This window comes from Octopus bimaculoides, chromosome 16, assembly GCF_046866305.1.
Source record: "Octopus bimaculoides isolate indiv1 chromosome 16, ASM4686630v1, whole genome shotgun sequence".
Lineage (NCBI taxonomy): Eukaryota > Metazoa > Mollusca > Cephalopoda > Octopoda > Octopodidae > Octopus > Octopus bimaculoides.
Genome location: NC_142943.1, coordinates 16813511 through 16834010, shown reverse-complemented (window position 1 = coordinate 16834010; position 20500 = coordinate 16813511). Strand labels below are relative to the sequence as shown.

The window sequence follows — 20500 nt, the reverse complement described above, 5'->3', positions numbered from 1 at the left end:
AATATTTAATGAAACTTCATTGATTACTTAACTATTAATATGATAGTTGACTATACAATATATACAAGATATCCTATAATACATTAAATGTAGCATACCTTATGAGAGGTCACTTTGAAACAAAAAGGAAAGGATAACATTTTAGATGGTACATATAAGATTTTTACTTAGCTGAAACATTAAGTAAATATGAGATTAGCATTCTTTCTTTAAAACAATACTTCAATACCTGGATTGCTATTACATTCATAATCATTGTGAGAAATAAAAACTTTGAAATTGTTTTAAAATGACATAAAACACATTTTAGCTGTAAGTGATGGAAGCTGTGGAAAAGGAATTCATTCACTATTTCAGTTGTAATATATGACATTTTTAAAAAATTAGTAAAATTGTAAAATTAAATAGGAACTGTAAATAAAATTGAATAATATTGAAAGTACAGAAATACAGTATGCAGAGAAGACAGGCAAAGTGTATTCAATCAAGAACAAAAAACATTTGACAGTCTAGAAGCTCCTAGTAATTTTTGGTTTCATGCCTTTAGCAACAAGCTATCATTATTCCAGTTAAAAATTTCAGTAAAATAGTCATCTACAAACTAACATATGCTTTGATGATTTTGCATTCATTTTCTTATATTGCAAATGTGTAATAACCAGGTGGAATTGCCTATGTAAATACATCACAAAGTTTGATAATAAGTTCCTCTGAGTCATATTCCAATTTCACAGGAATGTAATTTCTTAATTAAGGTTTTGAATGAATGAATTGTAAGATCAACCTTTCTCTTTGTATCATACTCACATAGAATAAAAATATTTGACATATAAATGATAGAATCAAATATAAGTGATATTCGGTGTGTTATGTATTTCTATACATGTCATAGATAAAAATTTTATGCTTGAAACCACACTATAGTCTAAATAATTTAAATAAATATTTGTTTCAAATTTTGGCACAAGGTCAGCAATTGAGTACATCAACCCCAGTGCTCAACTGGTACTTATTTTATTAACCCTGAAAGGATGAAAGGTTAAGTAAACCTTGGCAGAAGTTGAACTCAGACCATAATGAAGGACAAAATTCCACTAAACATTTTGCCCAACATACTAAAGGTTCTACCAGCTCACCACCTTTAAATTAATTTGAATATTAATAATTTAACAAATAAACTCAAGTATCTTCCTTTCAAAAATATTTATAGTAATCTCTTATAAAGATATTCATTTACTGACTGTGCATAAATATATAAGTATATACAAGCCAAAAAATCAGGACAAAGAGACACAAAAAGACTGATTCTCTATTAAAAAAATTGCATTTTATTATCAATATTCAGAAACTATAAACTCCATAAGACTAAGACAAGTCATCACTATTAGTTTTCTTCTTTATAATTCAACAAGGATTAAAATCTATATTTTTGTCTAAAGAGAAAATAATAACATTTGGAAATAAAAGATTACTCATTAAAAAAAAAAATACACATTATAATATATCAATATACACAGACACAAAATTACTAAGACATGCTAAATGATATGTTGAAAACAATATAAATATGCCAACTAATAATTTTACACTGAATATAAAACATATTTATCAAAGAAATACAAATCTATGATACAATTTGTTCAAGATGTAAACAATAACATCATAAAGGTATAAATATTAAAAATATAAATAATAGATATTTTTTTTAATGCACATTGTACAACTATTTGTTTGACAGTTTTTTTTATTTAAGAAACTGAATGTTGTTTCTAGCAGTTTTATATTATCAAATGTATAAAGAGATTAAACTCTTGGTGATGGATTTGATATCTAAGGAAACATAGAGTATATATATTTTTTTAATGTCTACAACACATGAACTTAACATTACATATTTACAACTAGTTGATAGAATTATATTAATTTAACTGAGATATGCCTTGTAAATCAGCAATGCAAAACTCAAAGTGACCCTACATTTCTACTGCTAGATACCTTTACTGTCACCAACCCTCAGTTGTTTCCAAGTTAAGTAATATTTCCCCTTGATCAGACATACTTTTGAGGAAGATTGGAAATGAAGAACACTGCTTGAATGACAGTGACACTCATTTACTATTATCAAGTAATGTCTAAGAAAGAAGATAGTAACACACACACACACAACACACACACACAACACACACACACACACATACACACACACACGCACACACACATATGTGTGACAGGTTTCTTTCTGTCTGCCAAATCTGCTCACGAGGCTAAGGTCAGCCTGGAGCAATAGTCTAAGATACCATACACCCAGAAGCATGAGGCTAGGAAGTAGCTTCTTACCACAAAGCCATGCATGTGCCTATAATTTATATTATTACATTTGTAACAATCTGACTTGGGTTTTGAAATTTATTATAAAAATGTAACAAAACTCAAATTGATTTTTTTCTTTTTTTTACCAACAAAAATAAGGAAGGGTTTTAACATAAATGCATACCCAATTACCCATTATAAAGTAAATCTATTTTGATGACATTTGAATTCTGAGATAGACTGCATTTCATTTAACCCAGTATTCCATTTTCCCAGCAGTCTTCTTTTTTTTTTGCTACCCATGATAGTTGTGTGTTTAGAGAGGAAGCCAGTATGTAGATTTTCCTTTAGCTGTGCATGACTGCACAGGATATAGGTGAAAAGCCAAGCACAAGAGAGAAAGTGCCAGAGGGAGCCAGGCAAAGAGAAAGAATTGCACTGTACTTCACTTTGTATAGTTGACTAGCAGCAATACATCTCTCAACACCTTTGAAAATCAAGACGCTTGTTTCCAACATATCTATATTGTCTTGGTTGGCCCTTGGCCAGTTAGTTGCAGATTCACTTATATACTTACATGTATTGACCACTTTTCACACTGGCCTGAAGCCATCCCTCTGGTCGATATCAGCAAGAATTATATATTATCTACAAAAATCTATTATACACAACTTGTGAATCCCTTTCAAAATAAATATCAAAATGAAAATGGATTATTTTTCTGTGATGGCTAAGTAACTAAATTCCTTGATTATAAGGAACTACTATTAAGTGTATGTCTTATTCTATTCCGTTCAGTCAACATAGCAAGAAAATGTGGCACACTTATATTTTATACTAAAGTAGTAGGAATTAGTCATCCATGACAGATAAAATTGTTATAACAAAAGTATTTTAACAGTAAAATAATTTAGGGTTATAAAGTTTCCATGCTCTGTAATTCCGATCAATAATATTTGAGTTGTTTGAGAATACACTTGACCTAAATAAATTTTAAAATATGACATCTGGAGATAATTGAAAGGTATGCAACTCAAAGCTTAGTACAATCAATCTTCACCACTCTAGAAATAACTTCTATCAAAACAATAGAAACTGATTGTGTGTATTTCTTTTTATTTCAAATGTGACACTTTCAACTACTGAAATGCAATTTTCAATTATGACAACAGCAACAACAGATTCTTCAGTGAGCCACTGAAGCATTCTAGAAATAGATTTTGAAGAAGCATTTGGATAATGTTTTATAATCTGAGTTCATAATTTACAGAAATTATAATAATTAACTGACAATATGATCTATCTGTTGTCTTGTGGGCAATGGCATTTGAAGTTAAGTGCATAAAAGATGTCTGTAGTCAATGTAGCATTTCATTTGACTTAGTAATCTAAATTTGATAAAATGTTATTAAATAGAATTCAGTAATCAATTTAAAAAGAGATGGACATGCATTTATGCTATTAAAAGTAAAGTTTATCAAAATCTTAACTATGTCTAGAAAATGTATATAATAACACTAACAAAAAACAGAACTGCTAAGTCAGTAGCTATGAATAACATTAGTCTTTGGTGAAAAGTTATATAGCTCTGATTCGTTCATTTATTTCAAATCTTAGTGCTTTAATTTATGGTGAAAACAAAGAGAAAGAGAAGAAAAAGTGATGGTGGGGGGAAGCGATGAGACATTTCAACAAAACTTTAAACTGACTCGTTCATTGTAACCATAGAGATGGTACATAAATAAGCAAATGAATAAAAAGGGGTTTACAGACACAGATCATATATTTTGAAAAATTAAATGAATTAAAAAGAAGAGACATTTATATCATAATTTAAAATCCACATATTTTAGAATAACTTATTTTCTGGCTTCTGGCTTTTGGCTTTTCATTAATCATATTTTTCATTTGACCAAAACAAAAGAAATCCTAGCATTGTTACCATGCACAAAAGCTACAAATAATCAATTCTAAAGGGAGTCAGACAATCAACCAAAGTAGGCAGTTCAAATCAAGTTACCGCTTCTGTACAAATACACTCAGCAGTAAACAGATACCAAAGGGAGAAATGACTTACCACAATTAAGCCATGGCAGTGCTGTAAAATTCATGAATATTTCACAGAGCTAGCTGGAACTTGGGCTAACATGGACCTACTTTTAATACTATCATCTTCACTTCAGTATATAACTTTTTATCAGATAAATGTGAATATAAGCCAAGAGCAAAAGAGTAAGACAGATCTAATTTAATAATGAACAAACTGGTTTTCTTTACTTAATTACAATATATACTATAAAAATTAATTCTTAAAGTCTTAATAAACTTAACAATGTTAGAAAGAATTTGGAAACTAAAAAAAATAATATTAAATATTCAAAATACTCACTTCCAACATAATAGAACAGATACTTTGGATACATTGTATAATTGCATCTGCCGTCCCTGATATTGTCACAGCCCGTTCAGTAGAATTGGGAAGCATTTCACTGGCTACCTGAATTGAGGCCCCAGTACTCTATTAATGAATAAGATTAAGGAAAAAATTTTCAAGTTATATTTTTAAAATATTCAGAGAGAAAATATTGATAAAAATCAAAAGTTTGTACTGATGTCAAAAAATATATATTTCAAAAAATTATATTATGGCAAATGAAAATACTCAGTGAGATATAGTCTTTAAAACAATAAAAAAAAAATTTATAGACTTTATTCTTTCCTACTCTAGGCACAATGCCTGAAATTTTGGGGGAAGGGGCCAGTCAATTAGATCGACCCAGTACACAACTGGTACTTAATTTATCGACCCCAAAAGAATGAAAGGCAAAGTCGACCTTGGTGAAATTTGAACTCAGAATGTAAAGTCAGATGAAATGTGTAGATTTTATAAAAGTAAAACTGAATATAGCCATGGCTATGTTATAATGGCTATGTTATAATGGCTATGTTATAATGGCTACAATGACTCTACTACAATGCAAAAGTCTTTGTTCTAACTCACAAATTAAATTACTTGCAAGTCATAAATATTGTTATATAGTTTTATATATATATATATATATATATACAATTAATATAAACAGCAGGTTGCAATGTTTTACTAAAAAGGAGAATTATAATTGTCACTAAATGTGACTAGGGCATTAAGAAACACCTACATTGCTAGAAGTATGAGCTAGAAGGCTCTAATGCTGTAATTAACACACATGAATAAAAACATATACACTAGCAGGGACCTGAATTGTCCAAAAAATGCCAACTGAGAATTCTTAATACTGATGTCAGTTTCAGCAATTTCTGTTGCCTCATCAGATAAGCCTGCTCGATTTCAGCTTTCTTCAGCTTGTTTCACTATTAGTATATATGTTTACATCATCCAAATTAATGAATGATTTAGTGATTTGCTAATGTATATACATAAAATTAATAGTTCTTACCACACAACCACACCTGCACCTATACATATATATATATACATATACACACTTGTGTGTATGTGTATGTGCATATATATATATATATATATATATATATATATATATATATATATAGATATAGATATAGATATATAGATATTAATATTTCAAAATCTCTCTAAAAGAGACTATGGCAGAAGTACTGGTGGATACTAATAGTTATCGCCAAGCTAACATGGCAGTCCAGGAAAATAGGACGAATGCTGCCATTGATTAGCTCCAAGAGGCCATCGCCTCTAGCTAGCTGTGTGACACACGAACCTGTGTCCATTATAACCTTCGAACAGGGGAGGTCAGCAGCTTCCCCTTGCTGGTTTGGCATCTACAGACTAGTTTCAGGGTAGTTGCCCCTTATCAATGTAGAGTAGCCAAACCCATATATATACGTATGTATATATTCAATGAAAAACACACAAGTAAAATGTGAAAGATTATGAGATAATGAGAGGAGCATATAACTTATGAAGTATAAAAGAAATAGAAGTGTGTCTATTGTTTCAAGTTATACAGAAAAGTAAAGGAATAAAGGAAGAAGCCCCATCTCCACAGCTGAAGTCTTAAGACCACTCCTCCTGGTGAAGAGGATTGACCTGTAATAATCCCATGCTGGTGACACATAAAATGCACTCATGTTGGTGCCACATAAAAGTGCTCATGCCAGTGTCACATTAAAAGCACATAGCACACTGTAAAGTGATTGACATTAGGAAGGGCATCCTGCTGAAAAAAACCAAGCCAAATTAGACGGGAATTTGGTGCAGCTCTCTGGCTTGCCAGCTCTGGTCAAACAGTCCAACCCATGCCAGCATGAAAAACAGACGTTAAAGGATGATGATAATGATGATGATGATGATCAAATTTACATCCTCTGTTTATATAACAGGTTTGGTAGGAAAAGGTGTACATACATACATGATGCAAGCATGGATGAGAATTAGTGAAGAGAGAGACATTGGTCCTCTCAAAAAAGTCTTCCCAGTGCACTTTGCACTTTAATAGAACAACTACATTATATAATGTGCCATCGTTTTCGTTTGTTTTTTAGATGTTATACTGTAATTTAAGAAAGATTTTGCTACTATTTCTAGCAGGTTGAGAGACCACCTAAAGGTTTCATTGTCATTGTCTTATCCTTGTTTATGCTCATTTCCATGGCAACAGATAGTTGCGATATCCAAAATATTGGCAATGGAGGCTTTTGATTGGCTAAAATTACATAACTTTAAATACCTGTAACTTCTTTATTGTTAATTTCTAGAAGAAAAATGAATGTGATTTTCATCATCAGCATGTAAAACTATATCAGAACAACATTTGTTTGAAAATAATCTGGGGAAATTTTTTTAAATTGTTGGAAAAAGTTGTTGGAAGAAATTTAACAAAATCCCAAATATTGATAGTAAATTAAATTTGCTTGAGTTTTGTTAATATTAATGTTATAATTACCACAAATTTGAATTTCTTAGATTCTGAAAAGCCCATACATATGTAAAGAGTTGACTAATTTGACTTAAATTTATTTTATTGATTTTATCCAACTCCAGTTGAGTTTAAATTTAGAATGTAGTAAATGAAAAACACCAAATACAGAAAAGCATTGAGTTCAATATTCTACTGCTTCTGTCATTCTTTTACCTTAATAGCCAATAATTGGTACAATTGTAAACATTTACTGCTTGGTGAAAATTGACCATTAACAGTATGAAATTTGTGGCATTTATAGACTTGAGCATCAATTTAATTTTCATGTTAATTTCAATACTACTACACACTAACCAAACTAAATTAAGGGAATAAATATAATCAATGAAAAATTAAATGAAAATTTAAAAAAAAAACATACTTCTCGGATTTCTTTAATTTTTGAGCCTCCTTTTCCAATTAAAGAGCCACATTGACTGGCTGGCACAACCAATCGGAGAGTAACAGGAGGCTTAGGCACCGTAGGTGTGTTCTGAAGATCCTAATAGCAATTAGGAAAATGTAGAAAGATTTTAAATTAAGTTATATCTTTAATAAAAATAAAAATTAAAATTGGTATCAATTTAAAAAGTAAAGAAATTAAATTATTCATTAAAATAACATAGCTATAACAAAATATTTATCAAAAGATTATTAAAAAAATCTTTAAAATCTTTATGCCAATTTAGAAACTCATAAAACTGCTTCAAAATATAAATGAATATTTACGAGAAGTTTAAAATGTTATTAGAACAAACCTCTTCAAATTTTTTACAAATCATTGTAAAGGCTCTGTTAATGCTCTCTAAAGAACCTGTAATTGTTACTATTCGTTCTGGGCAAGAGCCATCTGATATGTTAATTTTAGCTCCACTCTGTAATAAACAAAAAAACATGCATTTGAAAACTATTTAAAAGCATCAACGAAAAAAATAGATCTTGATGAATATACAGTAAAGGACTTTTAATATTTATGTCAATATCCAACTTTATCTCATAATGGACAGATGAAAGGCAAAGTTATATGCATCAGAAATTGAACAAAAAACATTTGCTGTTTCTTTGTCTTAATTTAACTACATTAATGTTTTGACACCAGAAGACCCTTGTTTCTGTGTGTAATGGAACCATTATTCCTACAAAGCAGCATATTTATAACGGAAAGAATATAGAAAGTTATAATGTAACATAGATCCAATAAAGAATAAAACTAGATTGCAAACTCATTTTACCAAAAAATTACAACTGCACCAGTAGAAAATATTTAAAAGGTTTTTAAAAATTAATTTCATAAATGAACAAATCACAAGTTAGAAAATATTCATTTAATTTGATTTTAAAATATAATAATTTAATTTTTAAAAAATAAGGCTAAAAGGTTAGAAATAAATGACTAAAATATTTTTAGAGAATTAAAGCATAATATTTAAATATCATAAAAAGAAAGTGTGAAACAAATATCCATACTCACTTCTTCTCTGAATTTCTTGATATTATCTCCTTTCTAAAAAATAAGTAAAATATATGAATAACTGGCTTGGTCTTAATTGATAAAAACATTTAGAATAGTATTCATGAGAAATTTTACTTATGTATAAAACAAAGAGATTAATTTAATATATAGCTATTTGTTAATAGTTTGTTCCTTGGAGTTTTACATAAAAAAGTGTTATTAATGTTTAAAATTTTGGCACAAGGCTAGTAATTTAAGGGGAAAAATAAGTTGACTACATTGATGCCAGTACTTGACTGGTACTTTATTTTATTGATCCTGAAAGGAAAAAAGGTAAAGTTGACATCAGTGAGATTTGAGCTCAGACTGTAAGGAATGCTGCTAAGTATTTTATTTGACACACTAACAATGCTACCAGCTTGTCACCTTACAAAAAAAAAAAAATTCATAATGATATCAGAAAAGGAAACCACTAGTGTCCAATGTGTAAATACTCAGATATTCATATATACCACTAGAGAGGATATATACATTATGTATGTATGTGTGTATGTATGTATGTATGTATGTATGTTCATATATACATGTATATACATACATATATCTAATGGAAATATAGACACCTACACGCTCTTACATATTGATAAAGATTCAAAACTACATCTATACACGTACATATAAACATGTGTACATACACACAATACAGTCATACCTAGATATGACTATATTGCACATGCCTGAATAATATTTTAATGAAGATTATGAAGCCCATGCAAAATCAAATACATAGATTGTAACCATATACATATCATTATACATAATCATAATTCCCATAATAAAATCAATACTCTAGAGGGAAGGTATCTAATTAATGCATAAAAAATTTAAATCTATTAAACCTATGAATAAATGAATATTTAATTTAGAGTGATGAGGAAAAACATTATCATTCCTAAGTTTTTTATATATGTTGGCATTGATATAAAAAAAAACTTTGCTATTTTTTACATTGTTTAAGCTGTTGCACTGTACAAAGCTTTGAAAAGGATTACTTTTTAAGCTGTGAAACAGTAGAAATTATTATGCAAAAAGCAGATGAGCTGCAAAACAAGATAAATAGCTCTGGTAATGCATTCTGATAAATTGTCTGTCAGCTATTGCTGCAAAATCTACTGTCTCTCCCTCACTCATTATTAGTCACACAGGTGCACATGCATGTTACTACACACTATACTTGTACATATAATTTTTAACAATGCATACCCCCATCAGTTCTTGGAATATGTTTTTAAACACACACACACTAACACCACCACTACCACCACAAAATCATCATTATCAACACCATCACCATCACCATCATTTTACTTCTGTTTTCTTTTTTCACAAGGATAGGACAAGTCTTCTCCACTACAGTGTTTTGTTGCTGTCTTACTGCCTGAGCAATATTTTGCCATCTTTGTGAGGTTCAGCATCCTGAGATCAACTTGCATTTGCTTTCATGTGTTCCTCAACTATTTTCTTCAACAGGATCCTTTCACTTGTCTCATTCCACACATTTTTATCCGTCAACTTCCATACACATCATATGTGGATACCAACTCATTTTTAACCTCTTACATATTATATCTGATTTCCCAAACATCCAGTTTCTCTCTCGGCTCATTAATGCTGAGTCATATATGTGTACTAACATTATACAGTCACTAAATCATGCACATCTCATTTCTTTCCAGTTATGCATATTTTTCAGATTCAATGCTCACATTCTGCTACTATGCAATATTGCACACAAATGCACACACACATACACATACATACATACATACATATATATATATATATATATATATATATATATATACATATATACATATATATATATATATATATATATATATATATATATATATATATATATATATATATATATATATATACATATACATATACATATACATATGCATATACACATATATATATCTTTTATCTTTTATTTGTTTCAGTCATAACTGTGGCCATGCTGGGGAACCACCTTGAAGGATTTTAGTCAAACAAATCAACCCTAGGACTTATTTTTTAGGTCTGGTATTTATTCTATCAGTCTCTTGCCACACTCCTAAGTTACATAGATGTAAACACACCATGACCAGTTGTCAAGCGGTGGCAGTGGGGATAGACAAGACACAAAGATATACACATGTAGATATATACATATATATATATAAATATGATGGGCTTCTTTCAGTTTCCAACTTCTTTCAGTTTCCATTTTTCCAGTTTCTCTATAAAAATGTCAAGTGCTGAAGACAGTGGGCAGAGAAAGGAGAAACATCAGGTTAAAGAAGGTCTTCACCCATGTAAAGTGTTGTTATCTGTTTGGTGGGATATGGATGGTTTAGTCCACTTTGAACTTTTAAACCCAAACCAAACCATAGCAAAAGAGATCTATTGTGGTTAAGATGCTCTGTGTTTCTTTCACTTAATTTTAGATATAACAAAGAATTTAGTAAAATAACTTTGCTATCATTAAGCTAGTGTTAGGAACATAAATTGTGACTAAGGTTTGATGGAAGATTTTAATTTGGAACTTTTGAAAACAAGACATTTGTACTACAGAGCCAGAGGCAGTTTCAGGTGGGTTGGTATCAAAAGGGTTAAGTCAGTGCTAGAAGAAAAACGACCATCTTTGGTTTCAAGACGAAAGGTGTTCTTCCATCAGGATGCCCCACCCACCATATTCACCAGACATTGCCCCATCTGATTATCATTTATTCTGCAGTTTTCAAAATCATTTGGCTGGGAAAATATGAATTCCATAGATGAGGTCAGAAAAGTACTGGAGGAGTATTTTTCATTACGGACAAGTGAATTTTGGAAGAAGGGCCTTGCAAATCTACCAGATAGATGTAAGAGCATTGTAGAAAATGATGGAGAGTATATTTTAGATTAAAAAAGAACTTTGTTTATCAATTTTGAAAAATAGAAGTATAAAAAAAGACTGCATTATTTATGGGATGACCCAATATATATAAATATATATACATACATAGTAGTTTTACATAAACACTCACACAAGCACACACACACATATATATTAAGCTTATACTTGCTTCAGTCATTGGACTGTGGCCAAGCTGGGGCACTTGAAGGGTTTGATTGAACAAATCAACTCCAGTACTTATATTTTTCTAGTCTGGAACTAATTCTAACAGTGTCATTTTATTGAGCTGCTAAGTTATGAGATATAAACAAACCAATATCAGTTGTCAAATGGTCATCGGAGACAAGCACAAAGATACACATGCATAGATATGTATACAGATTTATACAGTGGGTTTCCTTCAGTTTCTGTCTATCAAATCCACTCACAAAGTTTTGGTTGACCCAGGGCTATAGAAGAAGACACTTTCCCATGATGTCATGCAGTGAGACTGAATCCAGAACCATGTGTCCAAGTAAATATATATAATGATGCATACATTTATTTCTTTTTAACACATTCCTGCACAACTGAATGTAAATAGCATTCATTGCAGGATTTTGTCTAGAAGAAAAAAATTTCCTCTTTATAACCTTTATAACCTTCAAGTGATGTCTGCAGATCACTTTGTTTCGGCATGGTTTCATCTCTTCAGTGATATATACCACCTTGATCATTTGAAATGGGAGAAGCATTTTTGTTTCTATATAGAAACAAGCAAAAAAAACATATGCTGGTGTGTCTTGAAGCTAATCAAGCTGCAATTCATTCAGTATAAGCACACAAACAGCAAAAATCATTGAAGTGTGTAGGAATGTTAAAAATAAATGTACAGGAGTGGCTGTGTGGTAGGTAGCTAGCTTACCAACCACATGGTTCCAGGTTCATCCCCACTGCGTGGCACCTTGGGCAAGTGTCTTCTACTATAGCCCCGGGCCAACCAAAGCCTTGTGAGTGGATTTGGTAGACGGAAACTGAAAGAAGCCCGTCGTATATATGTATATATATATATATATATATATATATATATATATGTATGTGTGTGTATATGTTTGTGTGTCTGTGTTTGTCCCTCCAACATTGCTTGACAACCGATGGTGGTGTGTTTATGTCCCCGTAACTTAGCGGTTCGATAGAATAAGTACTAGGCTTCCAAAAAAGAATAAGTCCTGGGGTCGATTTGCTCAACTAAAGGTGGTGCTCCAGCATGGCCGCAGTCAAATGACTGAAACAAGTAAAAGAGTAAAAGAGTAAAGAGTATATTATTTTGATCCTTGCTGCTTCATTTGTTTATAATGAGTTAACTCTAGCTTGGGAAGCTTCAGAACATACTAAACCAATGTTTTGCTTGCAGTTTTCTATATAGGAACAGAAATTCCTGCTCATCTCCAAATGACCAATGTAGTACCTATCACTGAGGAAGCAAAACTCATGTTGAAATACTGTGTCAGGAAGTACAGGGGCAGCACTAGAAAACTGACTTAGATTTTGTAAAAGTCAAAATGGAGAAATTTTTTTCCCTAAGACATAATTCTGGCAATCACATTCAAAGTTGGGGGTACATGTTATAAATAAGATTCTCATTGCTTTATGTGCTTATGCTGAATGCATATATATATGCCTACATATCTATGAGTGTATGTGTATATATATATATATATATATATATATACACACACACAAACACACACATACACATATATACATATACACACAAATATATACATGCACACATACACACATGTATAGTACTAAAAATCTTCTTTTTCACATTTCCAGTGGTCTATTTAGTTATATGAATGTTGTTAGTCTGTCTTTATTTAATGTAAATATTTTTCTTCAATCTGTTGTCTTTGTACTGTGTATTAACATCCCCATAACACACCATGTAATAAAATTTGTATATAACACATTCTTTAGCATGAAGAGAAGAGCTTGTTTTTTTAATTTTTTCTGTCTATTCTGTTTACTCTAATTTATGTTTCATGTATAACTCAATTATTTCAGCAGTTCTCAGTCTGGATTAAAGTCATTAACATATTTTATTTATTGGAAATACGCTGACTGATAACTGTGCAGTCATAAAAGAAAATAATTTTCTTAAGCCAACAAAACTTTATCTATCATTATCTTTATCATTATCATGATTACTCTCATTGTCATCACCACAACCACCACCACCACCATCACCATTACTGCATAATGTATGATCTTTCTTCACCTTCAAATATGTTGATCATGTTAATAATTTAAGGAACATTTTAGAAGGAATTTTGGTCTTGAAAAAATGATGAATTCTACATATATGGAAATAAAATTGTTGACTTCTACAGTATCAAAAGCACCAAAGCAAATGTTTAAGAGCAAGCTTAAAGTCTTTTAACTTAAATATACTTTTCCTTAGCTTAGGTTGGTCTGAGTTCATAAGGAATGTAATGTTATGCAGCAATTATTTGTATAAGAGGCAGAAATGAATAGAGATATAGTACATATATCTTTAGTAAGAAAATTCTTTTAGTGTCCACTGGAAAAACTTCAAGTTATTTGTAGCTGGATGTTTAAGCACCAAAAGACTCAGTAAAAGCGGTTGGGTACCTACTAACAAATTTGAGTTTAATTCAACTAACAATGTAGTATAGTTTAGACAAGGCAACTCGCCATCTTTTGCTAAATACTGACCTGCCAATATACTTCAAAAGCAGGCTCACATTTCCAGAGTTGGCACATACTTCCTGAGATTACCATATCTCGACAAAAGAATGATGATCCATACAAAAGGATTAAATGTATAGATGATACACTCTAATCTTCCTTGATAAAATTTTTGTCAGAAAATTGTCCAACATACAACAGCAATATATGCATGCTGTGCATGTGGATATGTGTTTCAGGGACTACAAAATAGTCTGCAATAAATATAGTGGTTCCTACATTGGGAGTACTGCCCAAAACTGCACATTTGTACCAAGGAACATGTGCAGATAAACACATCAATTAAGATAAATCTGGAGTAATGCTTTATCCAAGACTTCGAAATTACTATTAAAGCAACAGTGCAGAACCTCAGTAATTTGAGGACCAAGATGGCCATCCTCATTACCAAATTAAATTTATTCATTAACAACTGACATAAACTACACAAACATACTGGCTACGACAACAATACTAGTCTGTGAATGTTGCATGTCCTCTCTCTTATATCTGAGTGAAAGATGCCAGCTCAACATCATCCAAAATTTTCTCTTGACAAAAGTTTTAAACCTTCAAATATCAAAATATAAGATAAAGTGTAAACTGTTGATTTGCCTTATTATTTCTATTTTCATTCTTTTATTTCCATTTTACATTGTATTGGCTTCTAAATAATTTTAACTTGACTGTTAATATTTCAAATCACATAGTTATATGTCATGGCTAACTTATTTACACAGTAGCATCTGCTGTCAGCTTATTAAGGATATAATTAGTATAAAGCAAAATGACAAGTATTAGCTCTTAGGGAAACTCATATGAGTGGGAATTAGTCAGTAGCAAGTAATTCTACGTTACACTCCTTAAAATCTTCAACAAAAGTAATTTTATTTCAACATCAGCAGAATCCTTAACTTCATAAATAAAATTTGTAACCTTTGGGTACCATTTGTACCTAATAAGCTAAACTAAAAGCTCCTGTCAAAAAGCTATTTTAACATGTGTTCATGGAACCTATCAACTGGGGCATATCTAACAGCTTAGTTTTTTTATTTTATTTTTTTTGGGGGGTGGGGGGTTACCTGTAAATTAATGATTAAGAACCACACTAAGCTCCGAAAATCTTATTCCAATTATACCCATTGCTTTGTTTTCTCTGTCTATAGTTCTTATCTACTCATTTGTTCAATGCTTCTTGATAGACATACTTATTTTCCACTAAACTATACTGAAATTGAAACTTGCCATTCAACCTTCAGAAAAAACAAAAACTAAGTTCAGCAAGAAAACCTGTCTGTAGTTCACACCTTTATGATCATAAACAACACATAGTTAAAACCAACACAAACCCTACAAATGCAAGACTCTACAATCCTTAATGACTTTTTCATGTAGCAACAAATTTATTTCATAATTAGAAGCATAAAAAAATATTGGATTACCTTTAAGAGCAAGAGAACAACTCAGCACCAAGCAATTGGTACAATCTGAAACAGAGCGCTCACAGTACTTACACTATGGGCTATATCCTCAAAAAGACCAGTCTTATTCACCAATAATCTCCAAGAAACTGCATAAAGTATTTCTGTTCTTTATTTTGTTGCTAACACACATCTCTAAACATATTCGTTTCAACTATCTCTTTTTTTTTTTTACCTTCCATCTATGTTTTTTAACTCCCAATCCTAAGCACTTAACTAATCTAATCATTTTGCCTGGTTAAACACTTTGGCCAACCACTTATAACCAAAATTTTATCTAATTGGGACTCCTTTCTTACCAATTTTTCTCTGCTAAAGTACTTTTGGAAGAATTTGATCTGAAAATTAACTATATTAACATCAGGTAGTAATGCCTATTTACAAGTATTGGAAGATTCGAAAATGCTATAGACATTTTCTATCTTTAAACAAAGAGATGAAATATCTTAGCATAGAAAGCACTTTCCCTATTGTTTCATAATTAAGATTGTTATAAAGATAAAAATGCTTCTCCTGTATTCCAGAATCACATTCCTTATATTAATACTTGCTCTGTCATCAAATAAATGGGCAAAGTATATCTAATATGTCATAACACAGCATCAGTGACTTGAAGAAGAAAAATACAAAAAGGCAAATAACTTAGCCACTTAATTATTGTAATTCCTTATGTTTCTATATCATCTGGTTTTATAATATTAACATTATAAACTTTGACAATTTAATTCTTACTGGGGGTAAAATAAAAATAGATATTTAAACCTGAGGAAAATTAATGAATTCACAATTCATGTAAATTTCAATTATAAGAGAACATAATGAACTGGTTTCATAAATCATGCTAGCTATTAACTGGGTTAGAAGGCAATTATGTCTGAACAAACCTGTAAGTTGATGGTTAGTAAATTCTATTCTAATCACATAATATGGGATGCATAGATATATAAAGCAGGTACCAATAAATATGTTAATTAACGTTTTAAATTATTCCATCTTAATAATTGAATATATATATATATAAATATATACTAGTAAGCAATGTGATATACAAGAAAGGTAGATGATACAAAAATATAATTATAAATATCAATTTTGAAGATTTGAAAAATAAGGGAAAGATAAGATATATTTCATACTGTAAATATAAGCAATAAACTGCAATTAAGTATGAATCAAAGAAAACAAAATACAAAATTTTAATTTGATTTTCCAATTAAATAATTTTCTAATACCTGTTCGAATTGCATTAACATAAAGTTTAAGTATAGAAAGTTATAATTAAAAGCGAATTCTATTGTAAAATATTACCAGTATCCAGTTAATGAAAATATATAGTCCATAAAAATTCTCTAATTAAATTAAACTCTTAAGAAAAACACTGGATTAAAATATTATTAATATTGATGGGTTTTTAAAAATTTCTCTTTTAAAAGAATTATATGATAATAATTTTTTTAATATACTTCTAAAAAGTTGGAAACTCAGAGAATGATTTGATGCTTTTTTTTTAAATAATTCATTGATTAGAAAGAGCCTGGAAAATAAAGTATTTTATACTGTTCAAAATATTTACAAATGAAATTAATAAATTATTTCAGAAGTCATGCTAAATGAATCAAATTATATAATCTATGAAAAACAATCCTTTCAATCAATATTGAAAGTAATTTTCAGTGACAGGTGTATCTAATTTTACAACAAGGGTTTCCAATTTAATTGCTGGTAATAAGTAGATTCATTAGTAATTTAGGATATATTAAACAAGGAATATCTATATAGATTAAAAAAATTATATCTCAATGAAAATTAGACAACAGGTAGGGATAAGGATAGGAATATCTTGAGAAAATAGTATTTCCACAAGTGTTAAAATATTTGCTTATTTAACTACAAATTATTAAAGAAATCTTCAAATATTAATCTTGTGTTTCAACCACATATGGAATCTTTTCAATTCTTAATATTTGAAGAAGTTTATATTTAATGCATTTTTTCCATACAATTAATCAAAATAAATATCAAAAAGCAATTTCAAAATTAAAAATAAATATCCATAGGTAAACTATTTTTATAAACTAAAATGCAAATCATATAAAATATTTTTAAAAGTAAGACACTGATTTCAAAGACTTACTCAACTATTTTATTTCTATTAACTACATGGGAAAATTTAAATTCTCAACTTCTTATACATCTTTCACTATAATTCTAATGTGCTTATATGTGTAAAACATTTACATATTAGCCTCAAATAGTGTCAAGTAACCTGTAAGTTAAATTCTATAAAATACTACTTCAATACTGTAAATGATTCTATAATTTTATTAATAATTATAGTTATAAAAATGCATGAAAAACTACAGGTAATTTCTCTTTGTGTAATTTCAAAATTAGTAATCCTTTTTATAAAATATATTAAATTTTTCATTAAAATATATGACTAAATTTCGATAATCTGTATTTCCAAATTTATATTATAAATAAAGATATATATATTTTAATTTTAACATCGAAATTAATTTGATAAAAGTACCTCCAAAAAGCATGTAAACTTATCAAATAAGCAAAATTTATTAGCTTGTGGAAACTGAAGTTTTCCCAACACCATAAAAGAGCTATTTTTCTTTTAAACTTTAAAAAATATAGCTGTAACACTTTATCCCATAGAGATATATTGGTGCATTTTCATGCAACTAACAGCTGAAGCTAATAGGTGACTTTGGCAATATGGTGGTGGTAGCAACAGCAGCAGTAGATAACAGCTGGCAGGAGAACAACATGCAGGCATATGGCTGATGGTAGGTTGATTGAGTTCAGAAACACGGACAAGGACTCACCTGCAGTTAATACTGCTTGTATTATCAATCATGGCTCACCCACTTGGTGGTTTATGCACCCATTCCTGTTTGATGCACGATAGAATAATGGACAAATTGGAAGCCAAGTTACTATAGTAGTATCAGTGGGCTGGGCAGCCTGTCAGTTGTATAAATAGGCCTATACTTCAGATATAGGAAAAGGGGTTATGTTTGTAGGTGTGAATTTGTGTGCGTGAGTGTAAGTGTGTGTGGCAAGGAAATAAAATAAAGTTGTATTTGGACTGGATGTTTTCTTCAATAATAAGAGAAATTAAAGATAGATCAGCAAACTTTGCTAATTAAGTAAAACCTGATGAAATTATAGTTATTAATAAACAATCAGTTAAAAATCTGTTAAATATAACTTTTAATACTTAATTATGGCACATTTGTAGATGTTATCAAAACAAAAAAATGTTTGATTTAAAGAGTACAAATCCATTTTTCTCAAAATGGGAAGTAACAAAACTACATAAGTCACCCCATTATTAACTGGATTATTTATATTTACTATAATATCAATTTGATTTATCTACAGACTTCTTCAATTCTAGATATAATTCTATTTGATATATGAAAGGCTAAAATACAAAATATATGAAAATAAACATTATTTTTTAACACACAGAATATGAACTTTGTAAAAAAACTGAGTGACCTGAAACAGCATTTACAAGCTATAAAAGAAACATTTTTCTTGATAATTTGCCTACTTATTTAAAAAAATTATTAAAATAATAAACTGAATACATAATTTATCTTTGAAATAAAATGTACATCCAGTTTTATTCACTGAAACATAAATAAAAAGCAAATTCTTATAGTTGCTAGTTTCCTACAATTATGACCCACATCATACATAACTATATCTCAAATTCTCTGGTCATTTGAATATGTTAGTTATGTGTAGTAAAATTGCTTCACATTTCTTCCCATTGAAATAATATAATATAATAAACTCAATCATTCTTAATATGCCAGTTTATATTTCACATGCATCATAAATCATTTGTTGATAAGCGGCAAAAGTTACTTTCATTCAATATACTACTAAACACTCTCATCTCTTCTCTGCTAACATAATCTTTATTCATTCTTTTCTCTCCACTTCAATCAGTTCACTGATAACAAAGTAAATAACTGGTATTTCTAGATGGATGTTCCACGAGCAAAACAGCCAACAAAAGGGAAGAAGATGAACTCAACATTGGAAAATAGCAACAATTAAGAAGATAAAAGATTAAGCAACATTAAAACTACTTGTAAAGTTATTGCTCATTGGTACAGACTACTAAAATAATAGCATATTTAGACTGTTAGAGTAAAGTAACTTTATTTTGGGGTAACATGAAACAATTTACAGAATGTATGCCCAAACTGACATTAATACTATCCCTTCTGTATAAAAAAATATAGCAGTCTTTGAGATAATTTCTGTTAGAAGACATATCAAATTGCAGCAATACCTCTATATTTGAAATGGTACTTGCAAGCAGCTGTGGGTAAGCAACATACTTCTCATATCAGCTCAACAGAAATTTATTGAGACACTACATACAAAGTAGGATTTATGTAAGCTATATGAAGAGCACTGGTAGGTCTATGTATAAGGAATCAAACAATAAGTCAGGAGGTATCCTGCCACTAAAATACAGGAAAGATATTTAATTTTTAATTGGTTCAATACTTAAACTACAAGTAGGTACCTCATGTTTAAACCAACTTACTAATTTTACAGAGTTGCAGTTATTAGCAACTGTAGAATAATGAATTGACAACTTCTCTTT

The 20500-nt window shown here is 29.9% G+C and overlaps 1 protein-coding gene across 41 annotated transcripts in view; it reads right to left on the bottom strand.

Moving 5' to 3' along the window:
* LOC106871424 (poly(rC)-binding protein 3) overlaps positions 1–20500 on the bottom strand; it is a 488151-nt gene that overhangs the window by 191430 nt on the left and 276221 nt on the right. For 39 of the 41 annotated variants that reach the window (XM_052973806.2, XM_089364192.1, XM_089364186.1 and 36 more), the window contains 4 exons: positions 8719–8751; positions 8006–8122; positions 7630–7749; positions 4700–4828 (listed from right to left, as the gene is read on the bottom strand). In XM_052973806.2, coding sequence (XP_052829766.1) covers positions 4700–4828; positions 7630–7749; positions 8006–8122; positions 8719–8751 — 399 coding nt within the window. Of the gene's footprint in view, positions 1–4699; positions 4829–7629; positions 7750–8005; positions 8123–8718; positions 8752–18692; positions 18758–20500 lie in introns of all 41 variants that reach the window. The other 2 variants (XM_089364206.1, XM_089364207.1) reach the window with 1 other exon arrangement.